This window comes from Vipera berus (assembly GCF_964194415.1).
Source record: "Vipera berus genome assembly, chromosome: 2".
NCBI lineage: Eukaryota > Metazoa > Chordata > Lepidosauria > Squamata > Viperidae > Vipera > Vipera berus.
The window spans coordinates 188,159,337-188,176,757 of record NC_138203.1 but is presented as its reverse complement, the minus strand read 5'-3'; the positions used below and the strand labels follow the sequence as shown (position 1 = coordinate 188,176,757).

The 17,421-nt window shown below is 37.2% G+C and overlaps 1 protein-coding gene across 5 annotated transcripts in view; it reads right to left on the bottom strand.

The window, feature by feature from the left end:
• The window catches only part of TENM2 (teneurin transmembrane protein 2), a gene marked incomplete at its 5' end in the record, with an annotated part of 970,964 nt that overhangs the window by 55,561 nt on the left and 897,982 nt on the right, over positions 1-17,421 (bottom strand). For 4 of the 5 annotated variants that reach the window (XM_081316730.1, XM_081316731.1, XM_081316732.1 and 1 more), the window contains 4 exons: positions 161-393; positions 6,039-6,059; positions 11,441-11,690; positions 13,706-13,849. In XM_081316730.1, the coding sequence (XP_081172856.1) occupies positions 161-393; positions 6,039-6,059; positions 11,441-11,690; positions 13,706-13,849 (648 nt within the window). The remainder of the gene's footprint in view (positions 1-160; positions 394-6,038; positions 6,060-11,440; positions 11,691-13,705; positions 13,850-17,421) is intronic. The other variant, XM_081316733.1, reaches the window with a different exon arrangement.

Here is a 17,421-nt window from a genome sequence, read left to right as displayed (position 1 = left end):
AGTTCTTCTAGTGTTTTCATTAATTCCAAAGGTCTGAATAGCCAGAGTCTTAAACTGCAATCCTAGGGCCAATAAACAATATCTCAAGTAAATGTTTTATTTTTGGATTATGCTACCCAAATCAGCCATTTGCTACACAACAGCAGGTGGTGCCCCTTACCTCGAGGGCTCATTAATGTTGCATCTATTGCTTTCCCTCCATCACCACATCTGGCCTCATCAAAAGGCAGGCACTGCTCTCCTGTCCCTGCAACCACTTCTGAATTACCAGCCAGGTCTTTTGCACCAGTAAGGCTCTTGACTTTATAAATACGGCGACTGTTGGTATCCGAAACATAAAGAGAGCCTGAAACAGGATCCACAGCTAGATAGTATTTGTGGGCAGGATTGTTACTTGAGGAGAAAGAGAGAGAGAGAAAAAATGATAGCTTCAGAAAGTCTGGTATACAAAGAGATAATTGAGCAGACATATATTAATCCGTTTCAGCCCAGAAACATGAATTTGCCATCCTTCCATCTAAAAGCAACCCCATAGATACCCTGCCCTCGTACAACATGCCTAACCTAGTTTCCATTTCTGGATTCACACAATACACCAACCCAATTAACTAGCTTCACACAACATGCTAAGCCTTACAAGAGCTAACCCAGTTAAGCAAGCTTGGCATGCTGTGTCAAAGCATCTGCTAGCTCTCTACTTGTACTGGTTTCATAGCGTACCATGAGGTTTGGCAGCCCCAATTCCCACTTCCTTTTAGTTTGGCTAGAACAGGTAGAGTTAGGTTTGGGTGTGAGAAAACCACTGCTCTAAACTGGCATGACAGCCTGAAGAAATTTCCTCTTTACAGCCTCTCCAATTGCAGGACTGTGATTGTGCAAATCTGAGGGACAATAATGCCATTCTTTACCTATCACTTTGAATTCCTTGGATGAGGGGCAGATGGAAAAGTGGTAAATAAATAAACTTGGCAGGGGCTTTTACGTAAACCCCCTAGCTTTATTTTACTTTGGCGAATGTTGGTGGCATTTGTTTTTTTTTATCTCAAATTATTTCTGTAGTCCTGTTTACACCAACATGAGGCTGAGTACACCAATATCAGAGTAATATGAACTCAGTGAAATTTACTTCTGAGGTAATTTTGGAGTGTAAATGTTAGATTCAGTTCTTAACAGCTTAGCTCACTAGGAAGTTCCTGTCAATTACAAGACAAATCAACCTTGGTTTTTAATCAATCTTTCTTTGAACATTACATCATTCTATTTCCCCCACATGTCCAAAACTAGAATAGACTGATTTACATCTCACTAACAAGGGCAATGGAAACATATATGATTCTCATGAATTTCCATTTATGGATTTCCTTTTTTCCATCCATGAGAATCCATTTATTATACAAAGCATAAACATTTTGTTTTGGAACAGTGCTTTGAGAAATAATGTAACCACAAATGCAAAATATATGAGACCCGAATTTTAAATTGCTTTTGACAGGAGGCATATTTAGTTTAAAAATATATATATATAAAATACAGCATCTGTGCTGGCTTATAAAATCTTTATCCCATCTTCCTGCATTGCCAAATAATAGAGAATATTCCAAACTGCTCTAATGCTCTATAAAAGGTAGGTAAGCTCATAACTTTTAATTACACACATCCTTCCCTCTTAATAAAAAGAGCTTTTTTAGAAAGAGTTTTTATAGTGTGTTGGGCAGCCTGGGATGATTAGAAGTATAACACCTACATTTAGTATTCCAAAATAGTAACCAATGTCATAAGATTAGTTACTTTCAAGGTTAAAGCTGAAGTAGGGCAAAAATGTCTTTGTTATTAAAATAAAATCAAGGTGTTCTAAACAGGTTCTCTCTTCGAAGGTTTCCTGTTCAAAGCCCAAGCTTTGAAGTGCTTCACATTTCCCTTTGAGAAAAGGAGCAACATGCATTCAAAGTGTGTGGGAATGGCTTTGCTATTATTACTGATTGCCCAGAAAACAATATAAAAATGCATAGTGAAATAATTTCCGCTGTGTTTTATCTTAGTTACTGCTTGTTTGAAACAAAGCAGCTCAAAGTTACGGCTTAGGAAAATTGCTAAAATCAGTTGCATATTCATATTTGGCTGACAGCCTTTGATGGTGTCTCCAGAGAGATATAGCACAGGTAGTCCTTGACCTATGATCATTTGTTCAGCAACCATTTGAAGTTACAATAACAAAGAACAAATGATTAATCCTTGGAGTTCTGGCCATCCTAGGACTCTTCCCCCCCAACTGGCATGTGACCACAATTTGGGTGTTTGGCAACTGGTTTGCACTTATGACCGGTTGCAACGCCCCATGATCACATGATCACCTTTTGCAACTTTTGTTATCCTGCAGGGAAGATACCAAGTCGCTGGGGGAAACTTTCCCCACCTGCATAATATTCCATAGCCCCTTTGATTTCATGCTGTGCCAACCACTCACACACCCCCATGCACCCCTTCTGCACACTTCCTGAACTGTGCCATGCCTCTTGCACATCTCCTCACACCAACCTGTACCACATTTCTTGCACAGTACCCCTTTATCAACCCATGTCATGCCTGTCATGAACCTCATTGCATTCTTGCATCCCCTCATGCCCCTCCCTGACCCTCATGATGCCTCTGGTGCACACCTTTGCACCCACTTACACTCTCTCTATCTCCTGCATCCTTTGCCTTCACCCAGTAGCAGCCATTGACCTGTCTGTTGGCCTGAGACTTGCAACTTCCTGCTGGCTTCCTCATGGACTTTGGTTGTGGGAAGCCAGTAGGATGCTGCTTCACCTGATAACCATGGGATTCAGTTAACAATGGCAATCAGCATTGTAGGGATTGCCCTTGTTAAGGGAAGTGGTTATGTTTTATGATCGCATTGCTTAGCAGTGGAAATCTTAGTTCCAATTGCTGTTATAAGTCGAGGACTACCTGTATTTGAGAAGGTATGTTAGCACATGGACAATCTCTGCTCATTCCTGTCATGATAATGTGTGTTCTTGTAGATATTTGAATGTTGCCTGCCTTGCAGGTAGGGCCTACAAGTAAATGTGTAACTGCCACAGCCAGTTGCATGTGTCTAGGCTTGCGGCTTACACTCCTACTTGCTCTTCAGTCAGTTCATTTGGGTGGGTCTTGCCTACAGCCTTCAAGATAGAAGCTTTAGTCCAGCATCATAAGTAGTTTTTTTCCCATTACAACATAAATGAGCTTGGTGTATGTTTATCAATACTTCCCACTTTATAATTATTTCAAGGTAGGTAATTTGAACTTATGATCTGGAGAACCTTGGTTTAGATTGTATCTCTGCCATAGTGTCATTCAATGTGTATAAAGAGCAGGGGGCTCATTAAAAGAGTAAGAATGCCTCTGTTTTGAATAAGGAATGCATAGAACAGCCCTAGCTACTTTTTGGGAGGTTCAGTGGATGATTTAGTGATCTTACAATGGTTCACAAAGCACAAGGTATCTATTCAGTAAGTAAAATGTATGTAAAATAGACAATTTAATATCAAATGCTTTGGTTTTCTTTCCACGTATTCCTTATATCTCATAATATTGGGATCAACTTTAGCACTGGTACTGCAATTCCCAAGATTCAAGGAGGTAAAGCATTATGGGGTTCTTGGTGCTCTCTGAGCTTAGTTGTTTTCTTGCAGCAGCAGCAGCAGCTGCTGCTTGGTAACATCATAAACCTCTGCAAAAAAACAACCAACCTCAGAGAGCACCAAGGACCCCTCATTTCAACTCTGATCTGCAAATATTCTTTTTTATAGGCACAGCATTACTGCAGAGAAGGCTTTCATAATATTTTCACCCTCTAGAAGGCATTGTACGGACTAATTAGTTTCTAAGATTTCCTGAAACCATGACTGCCTCTTTCCTGTTCTCTTGTAAGATTAGCATTCTGAAATCTGCAGCTATCCTATAAACTCGTACATTTCGGCCAAGCACACAATAGTTTAGATTGTGGCAAATCTTTTCCTTTTTGCCTTCATAACAAATCAATCCCAAAATACTGCAGTGTTAATTCTGTATATGGTAATAACAAGTCCCTCAGATCTGACACAAAGCTAAGCTATTGTTTTGCTGAAATCCTTCTGCCTTATTTCATAGGGTCATTGAGTGTCTTGAGATATTAGAGGCTTTTTCTAATAAATCTATTTTGACAGGTGTTCAAGGTGTAGAGCAAGTGAACCACCTGCAAATTTAGAAATGTCAGCTTCAGCTATTCAAATAGACAACTGGACTAAATGGAGATACTCCTGCACAAACATCCCTGGGCTAACAGGCAGATGGAATGAGTATTTTAAATAAGATCTCTGCAGATGCCAGCCCTAGGTGACACAGGGCAAACTCCTTTAAAAGCCAAGAGAGTTTTTAAAAGACAGCAGAACAAAGACAGAAAATTAGGTTATTTTTTCTTAAGTAGATTTCTTGAGGGAGCAGAGTGAGATAAATAAAGCCAGCTCCACAATAAAAGATGTTTTGGCCAATTACATTAGGCATGGTTGCAAACTGGGATTTGATGATACTCAGATTGAATGATACCCTTGTGAATAAAGTTGTAAAAATGCAAAAAAAGCGCCATCTTTTGCTGATTTTTGTCATTAAAAGAGATGTTCAAGACGACATCCACAATAATGCAATCAAAGCTCTGTCCATTTTCAATGTGCATTCTGCATTGTGTGTGTGTGAGAGAGATACAACATTAGGAGAGGCAGAACTTTAATTGCACTGCCTTGACTTTTTTTTGACAATGCGAGTACCCTAAATTGACTATGATAATGTAAGATTCCTAGTATCGTGTAAGACTAAGTGAATTTATTAATAACACAGGTGAATTTAACTGGGGCAACAACTGTCTTGTATACTGGCACAAGTAACATTTAACTTAGAATCTTCCATTTTTATTTCAGCAGCTCAATTTCACAAATGCTAATTTGTGTTAGAGTAAGGACAATGCATTTGAGTTTAGCAGTTACAGCAAGAGACTTATAATGTATCCAGAATGAAACTTTATTTCTGGTATCAATATATCTAGCTTGGTCAAACTGGATCTATGGGATTTCATGTTTTTATGTTATGCCTTAATTATTCAAATGTGAAAACATTTTGCAAAAATGTATCTAGGAATTGCTAAAGTTACCAGGAAGCAAATGCCTGATTCTGTTTTATGGTTTTTCACATGTTTCTAGGGCAATGTCCAGAGATGTAGGGCAGATGAGCAAAACCATGCATCTAAAAAGTGAACAGCAATATATCTAGCTTGGTCAAACTGGATCTATGGGATTTCATGTTTTTATGTTATGCCTTAATTATTCAAATGTGAAAACATTTTGCAAAAAATTATCTAGGAATTGCAAAAGTTACCAGGAAGCAAATGCCTGATTGTATTTTATGGTTTTTCACATGTTTCTAGGGCAATGTCCAGAGATGTAGGGCAGATGAGCAAAACCATGCATCTAAAAAGTGAACAGCAAAAGGAATGAAACCCTTTGCAAAGAAATTTAAACTCACTTCAAAATAACTAATGAATTTGGTGATTGGATATAAACTGTTCAAAGTAACCTAATAATATTGAGTTAAAGGGTGAGATGGAATGGGAGAACAAATCTGGGGAAAAAAAATCCTTTAATGGATTGGAAATGAGTTTTTGACCCATTTCTAGTCCATTAGTGGTTTTCTAAATCCTTTTCAGCATTTACAAGAACCACTCCTGGAGTTTTCCTCAACCATTTAAACGAATTAGACACTACAGAGAAAAAGGTCATATTGAAGTTTACTTGGAGTTCATTATATTCTCATTCCACTAATTAATTCTTTGGTTGCTTTTTTTTTACTGCATTTGTATAACTACTACTGCTTACCATATTTCTAACACAAAATGAGAACACTAATATTGCTACACCTGATACATTAAAAACAGAACATTATACAAAAAAGCACAACACAAAAAGCAAACAAAATGGAGCAAGCAAGCTATAGCAAATGATAATAGGATTGCAAACTTGGCTTACCTATGTTTAAATTCTTTATTTCTTTACAGAAAGTAAACAGAAAAGAAACAAGGGGGGAGGGAGGGAAGAAAGAGAGAACAGTTAGCTGAAGAAGAGACCATGTAGCAAACATTACATATTGTCTTATTCTACAAGATGGCAAAAAGAAACCTGTTCCCAATGTATAATATTGACTTATTCAGGCATGAAGCCATATAGAAAGTGTTGCTGTCCCTGTATCTGCTGGGATGGACCCTTAAGACTTTTATTGTAAAAATACAATAGTCCATTCTGTCCCTTCCTCATACTCTTCTTAGTTTACAATGCAGTAGATGAAATTGGGTGCAGTACTCTAAAGGTGATTAGACTAATACTGAATTATTACTAAATACTGGGCTGGTGGCTCAGTGGGTTAGGATGCTGAGCTTGTCGATCAAAAGGTCGGCAGTTTGGTGGGTCAGATCCCGAGTGCCGCGTAACAGAGTGAGCGCCTGTTACTCATCCCAGCTTCTGCCAACCTAGCAGTTCGAAAGCACGTAAAAATGCAAGTAGAAAAATAGGGACCACTACGGTGGGAAGGTAACAGTGCACCGTGTGCCTTTGGCGTCTAGTCATGCCGGCCACATGACCATGGAGACGTCTTTGGACAAGCGCTGGCTCTTCAGCTTTGAAACGGAGATGAGCCCCGGCCCCTAGAGTTGGAAATGACTAGCACACATGTGCGGGGGAACGTTTACCCTTTACCTAAGGTTACTCCATTTTTTCTTGGAAGTTGTACTGATTGCCATTTCTTATTCAGTTTGAGATCTGTTAAGATGCACATAATTCTTATATCTGTAGTTCCCAAACCTGGCTATATTTATTTCAACTGAATTTAACCAAATGTAGGCATAGTTTAGGGATCGTTTTAAATCTTCCTCCTACCTTCTGTGTTGAAGCCTACAATTTCTAGCTTTATTTTATTTGCAATGTTGTTGTCCCTAATCCAGGACTAGGTCTACTACAGGTTCCTGGGGGCAGAGAAGTATCTCTCCATGCTAATGCAAACATTCATTGCATATGCCTGCTTAATTGACTGCTGATTCATGTAAAAGGAAAAAAACTCAACCCACCTTTTAAAATTCCACCAACCAAAATATTTGGAGAGATCTTCTAAATGCTATGCTGAAACCAAAGTATGTTCTTTCCATATTTTTTCCTAGTTTAGTGCCTACGTAAGATAGACTAGTCCAGGGGTCTTCAAACTTGGCACTTTTATGACTTGTGGACTTCAACTCCAGAATTCCTCAGCCAGTATGCCAGTATGCCTGGCTGAGGAATTCTAGGAGTTGAAGTCCACAAGTCATAAAAGGCCAAGTTTGAAGACCCCTAGACTAGAAGGAGGTTTGCTGGATCCCACATAAGCTATTATGGTTCCTAGAAATAAATTTATTATTCCACAGCTCTAATTAGTTTATAATTAACAAAATTGTGGACACAATCTAGGCATTCACAAAGGGGACTAGGATAAATATTACCCCCTAGCGTATTTTAGGCCATACCAATCCCAGTTGAATAATCAAAACATAGAAATTTATGGATATGAAAGACCAGCATTAATACAACTTTCCTGAATAAATTAACTTTCTTCTACAATGTGTTGGGTTCTTCACCTTTAAAGCCAGTATGTGTAGCTATACTGGGTATCGTCTGCTTTTTGTGATATTTCACAAATTTTGGAAGCTAAGTCATGTCTTGTGCTGGAACATAATTTGAATGAATCATTCATTGGTTCATAACTGAAGGTAATTCTCATTTAACCTCTAGTTTCTCACAATGATCAACTACCAAGTTCCGCCAGTCTTCTCCCAGAAATTCACAGTCAGCTTGCAACACTTCCTCTCTGAACATGGATGTCCCATTTAACTGGTAGAACTGAGAGCCATTTATAAGACTAAAAGGTAAAGGTAAAGGTTCCCCTGCAAATGCGTGCTAGTCGTTTCCGACTCTAGGGGCTGGTGCTCATCTCCGTTTCAAAGCCGAAGAGCCAGCGCTTGTCCGAGGATGTCTCTGTGGTCATGTGGCCGGTATGACTAGACACCAAAGGCGCACAGAGCGCTGTTACCTTCCCACTGTAGTGGTCCCTATTTTTCTACTTGCATTTTTATGTGCTTTCGAACTGCTAGGTTGGCAGAAGCTGGGACAAGTAACAGGTGCTCACTCTGTTACGTGGCACTCGGGATTCGACCCGCCAAACTGCCGACCTTCCGATCGACAAGCTCAGCGTCCTAACCCACTGAGCCACTGCGTCCCTATATTTTATAAGACTACTATCTGTTAATTTTTGCTATAATTATATTTTGCATCTGTAAATGTCACATGTCAAAATCTTTCTCTCTTGCTTATCCTTTTATTTTCTCAAAACTGTCATACATGGAAAATTAAAAGGAAATAGCTCCATCTCAATTTGGCACAGATAATTCAATTCAAGCCTATAGCAAGAATGTAATTCAATTTTGTGCCCCTGTGTGTTTCAGATTATATCATTTTGAATGCTTGGTCTAGATGAAGTTAGGAAAATGATGCACACTACAAGAATATCTTTTGTTTTCTGATAAACTAGATTAAGTTATAATTTCACTTATATTTTTGCATGGATTTGGAACACTTTGCTATTTCTTGTTTTACTGGCATTATTTTAAGTGTTCTGTTTTTGTATTTATTTAGAATGCATAGAAATTTGCAACAATATTAGTTCATATAATGGAGAACATCTGTGATAAATGTTTAGGCAGAATGTGATTTTGTGCAGAGAGGAAGGGTGATTAAAATGAGTAATGCCTCTTTTTGCATATGATGGCCATATTTGCCCACAAAATATTTTTTTTTCAGTAAAAGAAATCATTCAGTACATTAGGTCAGCCTATAATGCAATACAGAGAATGTAGTGACATAATATCTCAAGAGAAGAAAAAAATGATCTACAGCTGTAATATGGTTTGCTCATTATTAAATCCAGTACTCTTTTCTTTCTTCCACTCCATCCATTAAATATTATCAAATCTCCCCCCCCCACACACACACACTTTTGGCATAGCTGTAATATTGGTACTATGCTCTTCGGTATGATTATTAGAAAAAATGCTTTGTGTAGCTCTAAAATCAAAACAAAGTGGATTTAAATAAGAAATCTCATTCGTGCCAAAACTGGCAGGGCAAGTTGTTGCAAATAAACAGGCAGGTAATTTGCACTGATGATGTTGCCTTGTTGGGTAATGAAATGTCTGCAAGTTCAGAGAAGACCAAGAACTCTAAAGCAGGTTTAGCTCTGACAGTTCCACCTTTGTTAAAATACTTTCACCTCTGAGCTATTCTACCCTATCTCATGTTCCTAAACACCACTAATTATATTTGTTTATATGGGATCCATTCTTTGTTTCATTTCCATTAATGCAAAACTAAGACTTGTAGGACTCTTGAGAAGGCAACAAACACCTAACACTACATTATACTGAATTCAATCAGAATTCCACAGTGTCCAGTTGCCATGGACCTAATCAATGCTAGACAATACTGTATAAAAGTTCTAATGAAATCACTTTTAAAAATCTTAAGGAAACCAGTGGACAAAAGTTCGCCTCTTGTTTTGTATAATAATAATAATAATAATAATAATAATAATAATAATAATAATAATAATAATAATAATAATAATAATAATAATAATAATAATAATAATAATATTCTGCCTTTAAACAAACAATTATTAATATATTAGAATTAGCAAAAAATAATATTACATATAGCCTTGGTTTTCAGCACTTTGTATGTTTTAGGACAATGGATTCAATGATATGTATAATCAGAGCAGTTTTATCTACATGGAGTCTATGACTCCAGTTTTGAAGTTGCAAGCTAGAAATAGTAGAGCAGCATATAAGAATTAACAACAATGAAAGAAAAATTGCATTCTATTCCATATTCATAAATTATCTAGAAATCAGGAGAGAGATTATAGCTTTCACTAAAAAAGCTAAATATGGTTCAACAAAAGCAATTATAATATCATGCCACTGAAGTAGAAATATCCCAGTATCACAAGTATAACCAGAAGATTTAATTTGATTTAATAAAAGTGTCACCCCAATGGGAAATTGCTTTGAAAATGAGGGCTATCAAAGTATGATGATACCAGAGTATGGAAGAGTAACATTTTCAGATCCTCTTTTCTTCATTGTAGATCAGTTTAAGATATGAAGACTTAAGGTAACCATTTTGTCTTTAAAGCTCTGCCCAAAATATAAAAAGGGAAAAAATGAATTTAAAAATTTTAGCCCTACCCACTCTAAGGGCTTGGAAAAGGGGCATAGGAGTACTATGAATTGTACAACTGTGCCATAAAAATAGATGCAAATACACAGCTGATGAACACTTGCACTACTGTGCATAATTCAGTTTACTGCATCTAAAAATCCATAACATTGAATCAAAAAGAGACACAAAAGAGAAATCAAAATGTCTCAGAATTAGAACAACTCCACTTTAATGAAAAATGTTAAATGTTTTGGCCTTTGAACTTAAAAAAGATTGTGCAATAAAGATATGCGAAATTATGCACAGAATACGTGAGCATTATTTTTTCTCCTATTCTCATGCTACAACCCAGGATTAACCATTGAAACTGAATGATGAGAGGTTCATGACTTACTTGGGAATAGAAACAAGAATGAGCTACAGCCTTCATATTCTACTGATTGATTTCCAAAGCCATTTGATTGGCCAATATGGATATACAATGCTGGACTAAATATTTTATCAAAATCCTAACATTTATTATTTTTTATTCTCTTGCTTTGTTTTATTACCATTCCGTTCATACATACTTTCATTCACCCTTCTCCTTTTGTCCTTTCCCTTCCTTTTCTCCTACAATATTCTTTTGTATTCCTCTTCTTATTTATCAGTCCCACTACCATTTTCCTGCTTCCCAGTTCTGACCCGGTTCTTTTCTCTTTCCTGACCATTTTAACTGATTTAACAGTCTTTTGCTTTCTAATTTACTTTTCTCCTCTCCTAATTTAACTCCTTCCTCCCATTGCTGTTATGCCCAATTTCTCTTCTTCAGTCCCTTTTTAAAAAAACAAAACAAAAAAATTAACTTCCACCTAGATTCTTTTATAATAATGCTTAACCATCACTGCCCATTCTGATTCTTTAATGCTGAATTTCACAATTCACAGACTGCTTGAATTCCCATTATAATCTTCAAAGGAAGAGGGGGGGGGAAATGCAACTTTATGCCAGTTTTGATCCATCACTCGTGTTCACCTATCAATTGTGAACAGTGGATTGTGCTGAGGGCTACAAGCAACAACAGTCTAGAAAGCTATAAAGAAAATCACTTAGGAAAGCTTTTATAGTGGTGCTTTTAGCAGTGGCATTACCTTAGCTCCAAAATGCTGGTGACGTTCCTTGAGGGAAAGATGCGTCGAATGTAGTTGAAATCCCCAACAAACAGGCTCCCATCAATTCCCACCGCAAGTGCCACAGGAGCAAGAAGTTTGTTTCCTTCTGCAAGTCCATTGCAACTTGGACAGGAGATACTTCGACGACGACCATTTCCCATAATGCTGGTAATTACTGCTGGTTGCTGAGTTAAAAACTGATTCTCTCCACTACCTTTGTGTAGAATACCTAACAACATGCAGAAAAGCACACTACATTTTATTTTTATTCATGGCATGTTTTGGTTGCCAAATCCTGGGATTGGAATTCATCTGTCTTCAGAGTTTTATTACATGGTTCAGATTGTAAGGACATAGCTTATAAATTTCTGCTAGCCAATGTTTTCATTTTGCTAACTTTAACAAGTCACCTTAACCTTCACCAACATAATACCATCCAGATTTGACAGAGACAATGCTGGAAGGAGGTATAGAATTGAAGTCAGAGACGTTTGGGGGCACTATGTCTTGGGACTAATATAATCTATGTGATATCTAATTCATTTCCTGTATATGGTAACTCTTTGACTAACACAGCAAAAAAGAGACATGTTCTTTATTGAAATCAATAATGCTCACAATAAAATAGACAATTTAATAGATTTTCCTTAGATCTTTCCCATTCTAATTTCCTATTAAGATATGCACCATTTGGAATAGCATGAGGTTTTTTAATGAATTCAACCCTGAAACCCCACTCATTATCACTCTGAGATGCTAAAATCAACTTTGAATGTTTGGCAAGGGTATAATTGTTGGGAATTTTTCTCTTCCTTTTTCACAGACCAGGTGTGGTGAACATATTTAAGCCCTGGGAACTGATCAGCTTCTTTGTTCTTTTAAGTGAACGAGTTGAGAGAAAAAATTTCAACCATCCTCTAGCAAAGAGGAAGTCAGAGAATATGCCAAACAGACATTAAATAATGAATTACTTTAAAATGTGTTTCATACTTGACACTGGCAATTTAAACAGTAAAAATTCATTGCAAGGTAGTTTGAATTTTTTATGGAAAGGTGACAGTCAAATTTCAGTCAGCTGTTTTTTTTTGTTAACGTTTAATGTGTTTTATAACTTGAACAAAAATTTGGATATGTGAAATAAACTGTGAAAGTCAAATAATGTAATTTAAAGAAAAATAATAATTTTATTCATTCATTTATTTAAAGATTTATTTGGTGCCTGTGGGTGAGCCTTGCAGGGTCTTGATGATTTACAAGAATACATCAAAACATTCTTTAAAATCTAAGTCTGATATATAAATGTACCCTCTGCTGAGGAAATTTCAATGATACCTAGGATCCAACTTCTTTCAAATATCCTTTTCTCAACTGGTTTCACTGTTACAACATATACATCTGTATGTGAGTTAATTAACAGACATACAAAAATTTTCATTTTGGTCTGTTATTCTGTTAACTGAGATTCTCCATACTTACATTGTGTGCATATCCTTAGCACATTGCTAAACACAAAATCATATTTATGCATGAATGAATGAAACAAAAGTCAAGAGAGTCCTTCCCATATATCCTTGTTTGTTTGGATTTCGAGTCATTGTTTGTTTCCCACCTCAAACTTAAAGCTGACACAGATTTCTGGTCAGCTGTGACTGGAAAAGGATACAAGGGCTGCAAGTGCCCCTCCCTGGTTTAATACAGTAGCTATGTTCACTTAAGGCAGTTAATTAGACCAGCAAATACCTAGCAACTACATTCACATAACATGCTAACCTTAGTTAGTTCTAAGTTTAGTTTCATTTTTGAGGCTTAGCCAGTTTCACAGGCTCAATCCGCATGGTTCAATGCATTGTAAAAATCTACAAAAGGAATTGTATTATAAGATTAAGTAAGCTATGTGCATGCAGCTAATATCTCAACACAAACAATGCTTTTCAGAATAACACTAAAGGCATACTTTTCTTCATACATTTTAAATATTAAAATATGTTTTAAATATTGGCCCTACAGGGCCTTCTTATTGTTTAGCATCCATGAGATGTTAGCACAACCATTTCTTATTATTCCAAGCACACCTATGAGAATGGAACCTACAGGGATGGGAAAACAGATTTTGCTAAGCTACAATTCTCTGTATCCTTCAATATCAGTCATGTTGACTAAGTTTTCGAGAATTGTTCACCAACATCTTTAGGGCAACAGATTCCCTACCAAAAACCCCCCACAAATGAATATCAATAAACTTACCACTTTTTATATTAAGGACATGATGCTTATCCAACGACCAACCACCTAGATTTGAAGGGTCAAGTTCAAAGCCTTGCAGTAGAGCAGTCCTTTTCTCCCATAAAATCAGACTGGGACAGGTCTCATACTCAAAGCCCACAGACACTGAAATATATATAGACATATTTTATATTAATAACCATTGTTATGTGAATGACTTGCCATCTACTATGAAATGCAGTTCCCAAGGTATTTTATTTTATTCTACATTATTAAACTTAGATATTTGACTTCATTTGACCCTGAAATTTAACTTGATGTATACTCTGAAGAGCTGTACAAAGCTTTAAAGTTGCAGGAAATGATTGATTTAATAAAGGAAGGAGGGAAGTGATGATGACAGCCCAGATTCTATTTTTAATTAGCTGGCTGCTTCCAGCACTGAAAATACATATCTAAATTTAATACTGTACTTTTGTGTTCATGGAAAAAAGTACAGAATAAAACCCTGGAAATACGTTAAATAATGCACTAACCTGATACCCCATTATCCACTGAGTTATCAGATGGACATCTTGGAAAATATTAAATTATAGATTATTGTTCTTACCAAATTTATGGCTTTCTTGTTCCAATTTGAAAACAGCCTATTTATTATTCACTGTAAGGTTTACTGATTCCCATAAAGTTTCCACATATTATTACATATTGCAGAAACCAACAGGCAATGTCCTGACACATGGATTAGCATGACACATATTGGGAGTTACTGTGAGTAAAGTATGGAATTAGCAACAGGAAGTTCCAGATTCATCTTCACTTCCAGCTTGAGTGACTTGGTCAATATGGCAGACTGGAAGACTGGACAAGTTAGGGCTCAGGAGGTTAATAATACTGTGTCCAAAGACAAAGAGGGCCTAGAGAGTTGGTAAGATTTACTGTCAGGAAATTGCTCAGCCAGACCTCCAAGGAGCAGATGGGATAAAAGTATACTGGTAAAATGGCTGAAACAGCTTTTGAATAGACTATAATAGAACTGGAAGGGACCTTGGAGGTCTTCTAGTCCAGTCCCCTGCTCAAGCAGGAGAATCTATACCATCTCAGACAAGTGATTGTCTAGTCTCTTCTTAACCACTAGGTGGACAGAGGAGATAAAGATCAAGGAAAAGTCAATAAAGAAATAAAAGAACCACAATTAAAATCAGCATGAATGGAAGAGGAATAGAAAGTGGAGCAGAAGTTATAAGCTATATCAGGGTGGAGGAGATAGCCATTATATCAGACAGCATGGTTTTTGACAGACAACTGCCTTTGTAGGAGACCTAATGAAACTGACTTTATTTAAAATGGACCAATGGAGCTGTTTTCCTTTATATGGTAGTAGCAGAGATAGTGGGAAAACATACAGAGCAATGAAAGAGAAAAGAAAAAAATAAGTAGAACTACTGTTTACTTGAGTGAATGTTAGAAAAATGTTCATCCCTGGTATGAAAAGACAGGAGAGGGTAACCTACCACCATCTGACCTGCTAAGGAGATCTATAGGGGACTGGACAAGGGAAGGAGAAGACCCTTGGTAGGGAACTTGGTATGTGGCAATAGGAATGATTGGGAGTTGTGAGCTAGGTAGATAAGGGGGTGGACATGGAGACAGGATGATAATAATGATGGGAAGGAGGAAGTATGGCAGATGAGATGGTCCAGAGGAAGAAATATTGCAAAGTTGTGCCCATATCAAGACAACTAGACTGATAAGCAAGCCAAACTCAGGCACAATACTTCTGAATTCAAGATTTGTTTCCCATGAATGTAGTCTCAGAGATCTGGCTGGACGAGGGGGATTTTCTCTCACTGAAATTTATCAAACGGGGTTTTGTCACTTTCTTCAGTGCTGATGCCAAGATAGGGGAAGTACTGTGGCAGTTATGTACCAGAAGTACCTGTCTATTGTGAAGAGCTCTGTTCCACAGATGGCCAGATATGAGGCCATATTTGTAAAATTATATCCAAAGAACAAGCTTGGGGAGGGGGTTGGGGGGTGTTATTGTGCTGTCCAACCCTACATGGCAGCATCTCTCTCTGAGCTGCTTGATCTCCTTGCAAATATAATTATGGATTTACCCGTACTGTTAGTGCAAAATAATTGTCATGGCTGTCATAACAATCTGAAACTTTTTCTTGAGACAAACTACTTTGTTGGCCACATGGTAGATCTGCTTCATTTCAAAGCAGAGGAGACATGATCTGGTCCTGGAAGACATCTAAGTGATTTGTTTTTGCCATGTACTAATAATTTTCTAGTGATGATAGGGTTAACTGGATCCCTAACCTCCAAAGTAGGATAGTCCAAGTAAGATGCCTATCCTGATATCTGACAGATCTAATAGCTTTCCATACTTGAAAAGTGACATAGGAATCTGGAGAAATTATGTTAAATGTCTCATTGGCCTCTGGAATTCAACCTAGAACTAAGGAAAAGTGTCCTGACAATTAGAACAGTTAATCTGTGGAATGACTTGCCTCCAGAATTTGTGGGTGCTCCAACACTGGAGTTTTTAAAGAAGAGATTGGACAATAACTTGTTTGAAACAGTAAGAGTTTACTGTTTAAGCAGGGTTTTGGCTAGAAGACCTCCAAGGTCCCTTTCAACTCTGTTATTCTGTTAACCTATAACAGGCTTGCTTCTTAATGGCCTTTCCCTGTCCACTGATCCCAATGAGCAATTTGATTTTCTGAAGATTTTTAGAAAATCAAGTAGGTGAAGGAACACCTCAAACAATGCTGTTGGAAATCAAGAAATAAGTATAACTAGAAGAGGGATATGGGGTCATATTCCAGCTTCCTCCAGAAATGGCATCTGCTGATCCATAGTAATATATCAACAATATACTGATGATACTTGCATTTCTAACTCTAGCAAGTTAAATAGTTGCTAATTCAGAAACCTATTCATTCCAATATTATATCCTATGTAATTTGCAATGATACTGTGCTTCCCCAGAAAGGGTTAGGCTTGAAGTCTGGGAGTCCTGCAGACAAGTGAAGGCTGTTCCCGGGAAAGCACTCTCTCAACTTTTTATTCCAGGACAGGATAAACGTTTGCTCAGATAAGAGCTCATGTTCTTATGTTTTCTCAATTCTATGACTGTCATTCATTCTACATGAGGCTGACCTTGAAGATTACTCAACTGTTCCAAAATGCAGCAACCTGCATGTTTAACATTCAGTTCTAATCTTACTTTGTTAGACTACCAGTATATTTTCAAATGCAATTCAAGTGCTGTTTACCACCTTCAAGACCTTTAATGGCTTAGACGTACTTTGAAAGACTATCTTTTCCTGATAATTCTTGCCCAAACCAGACAGCTGGAGAACTTTTGCTTAAGGTCCCAAACTACCAGGAAATGCAATAGGAGTGACCTGATGGGGGTGGGTGGGAGTGGATGGGTGTTCTTTGTAAGGACTTCGTTTCTATGGAACAGGATATCTTCCAAGGCAAAGATGGACACTATGCCTTTGGCCATCTGAAAAGCTGTAAAGAACTGTTTTTTCCCCAAACATGATTCTGGACAAGACCTACTGATATAGGAATTAGGTTTATTACTGTATATATCTTGTGTTACTCTAGTAATGATACTACATTTTATTACACCTACTATAAACCACCTACCATCCAATTGGATTAAGGCAGTGTATACATTAAATAAATAAACAGCCATGTATACATTTTATGAATCT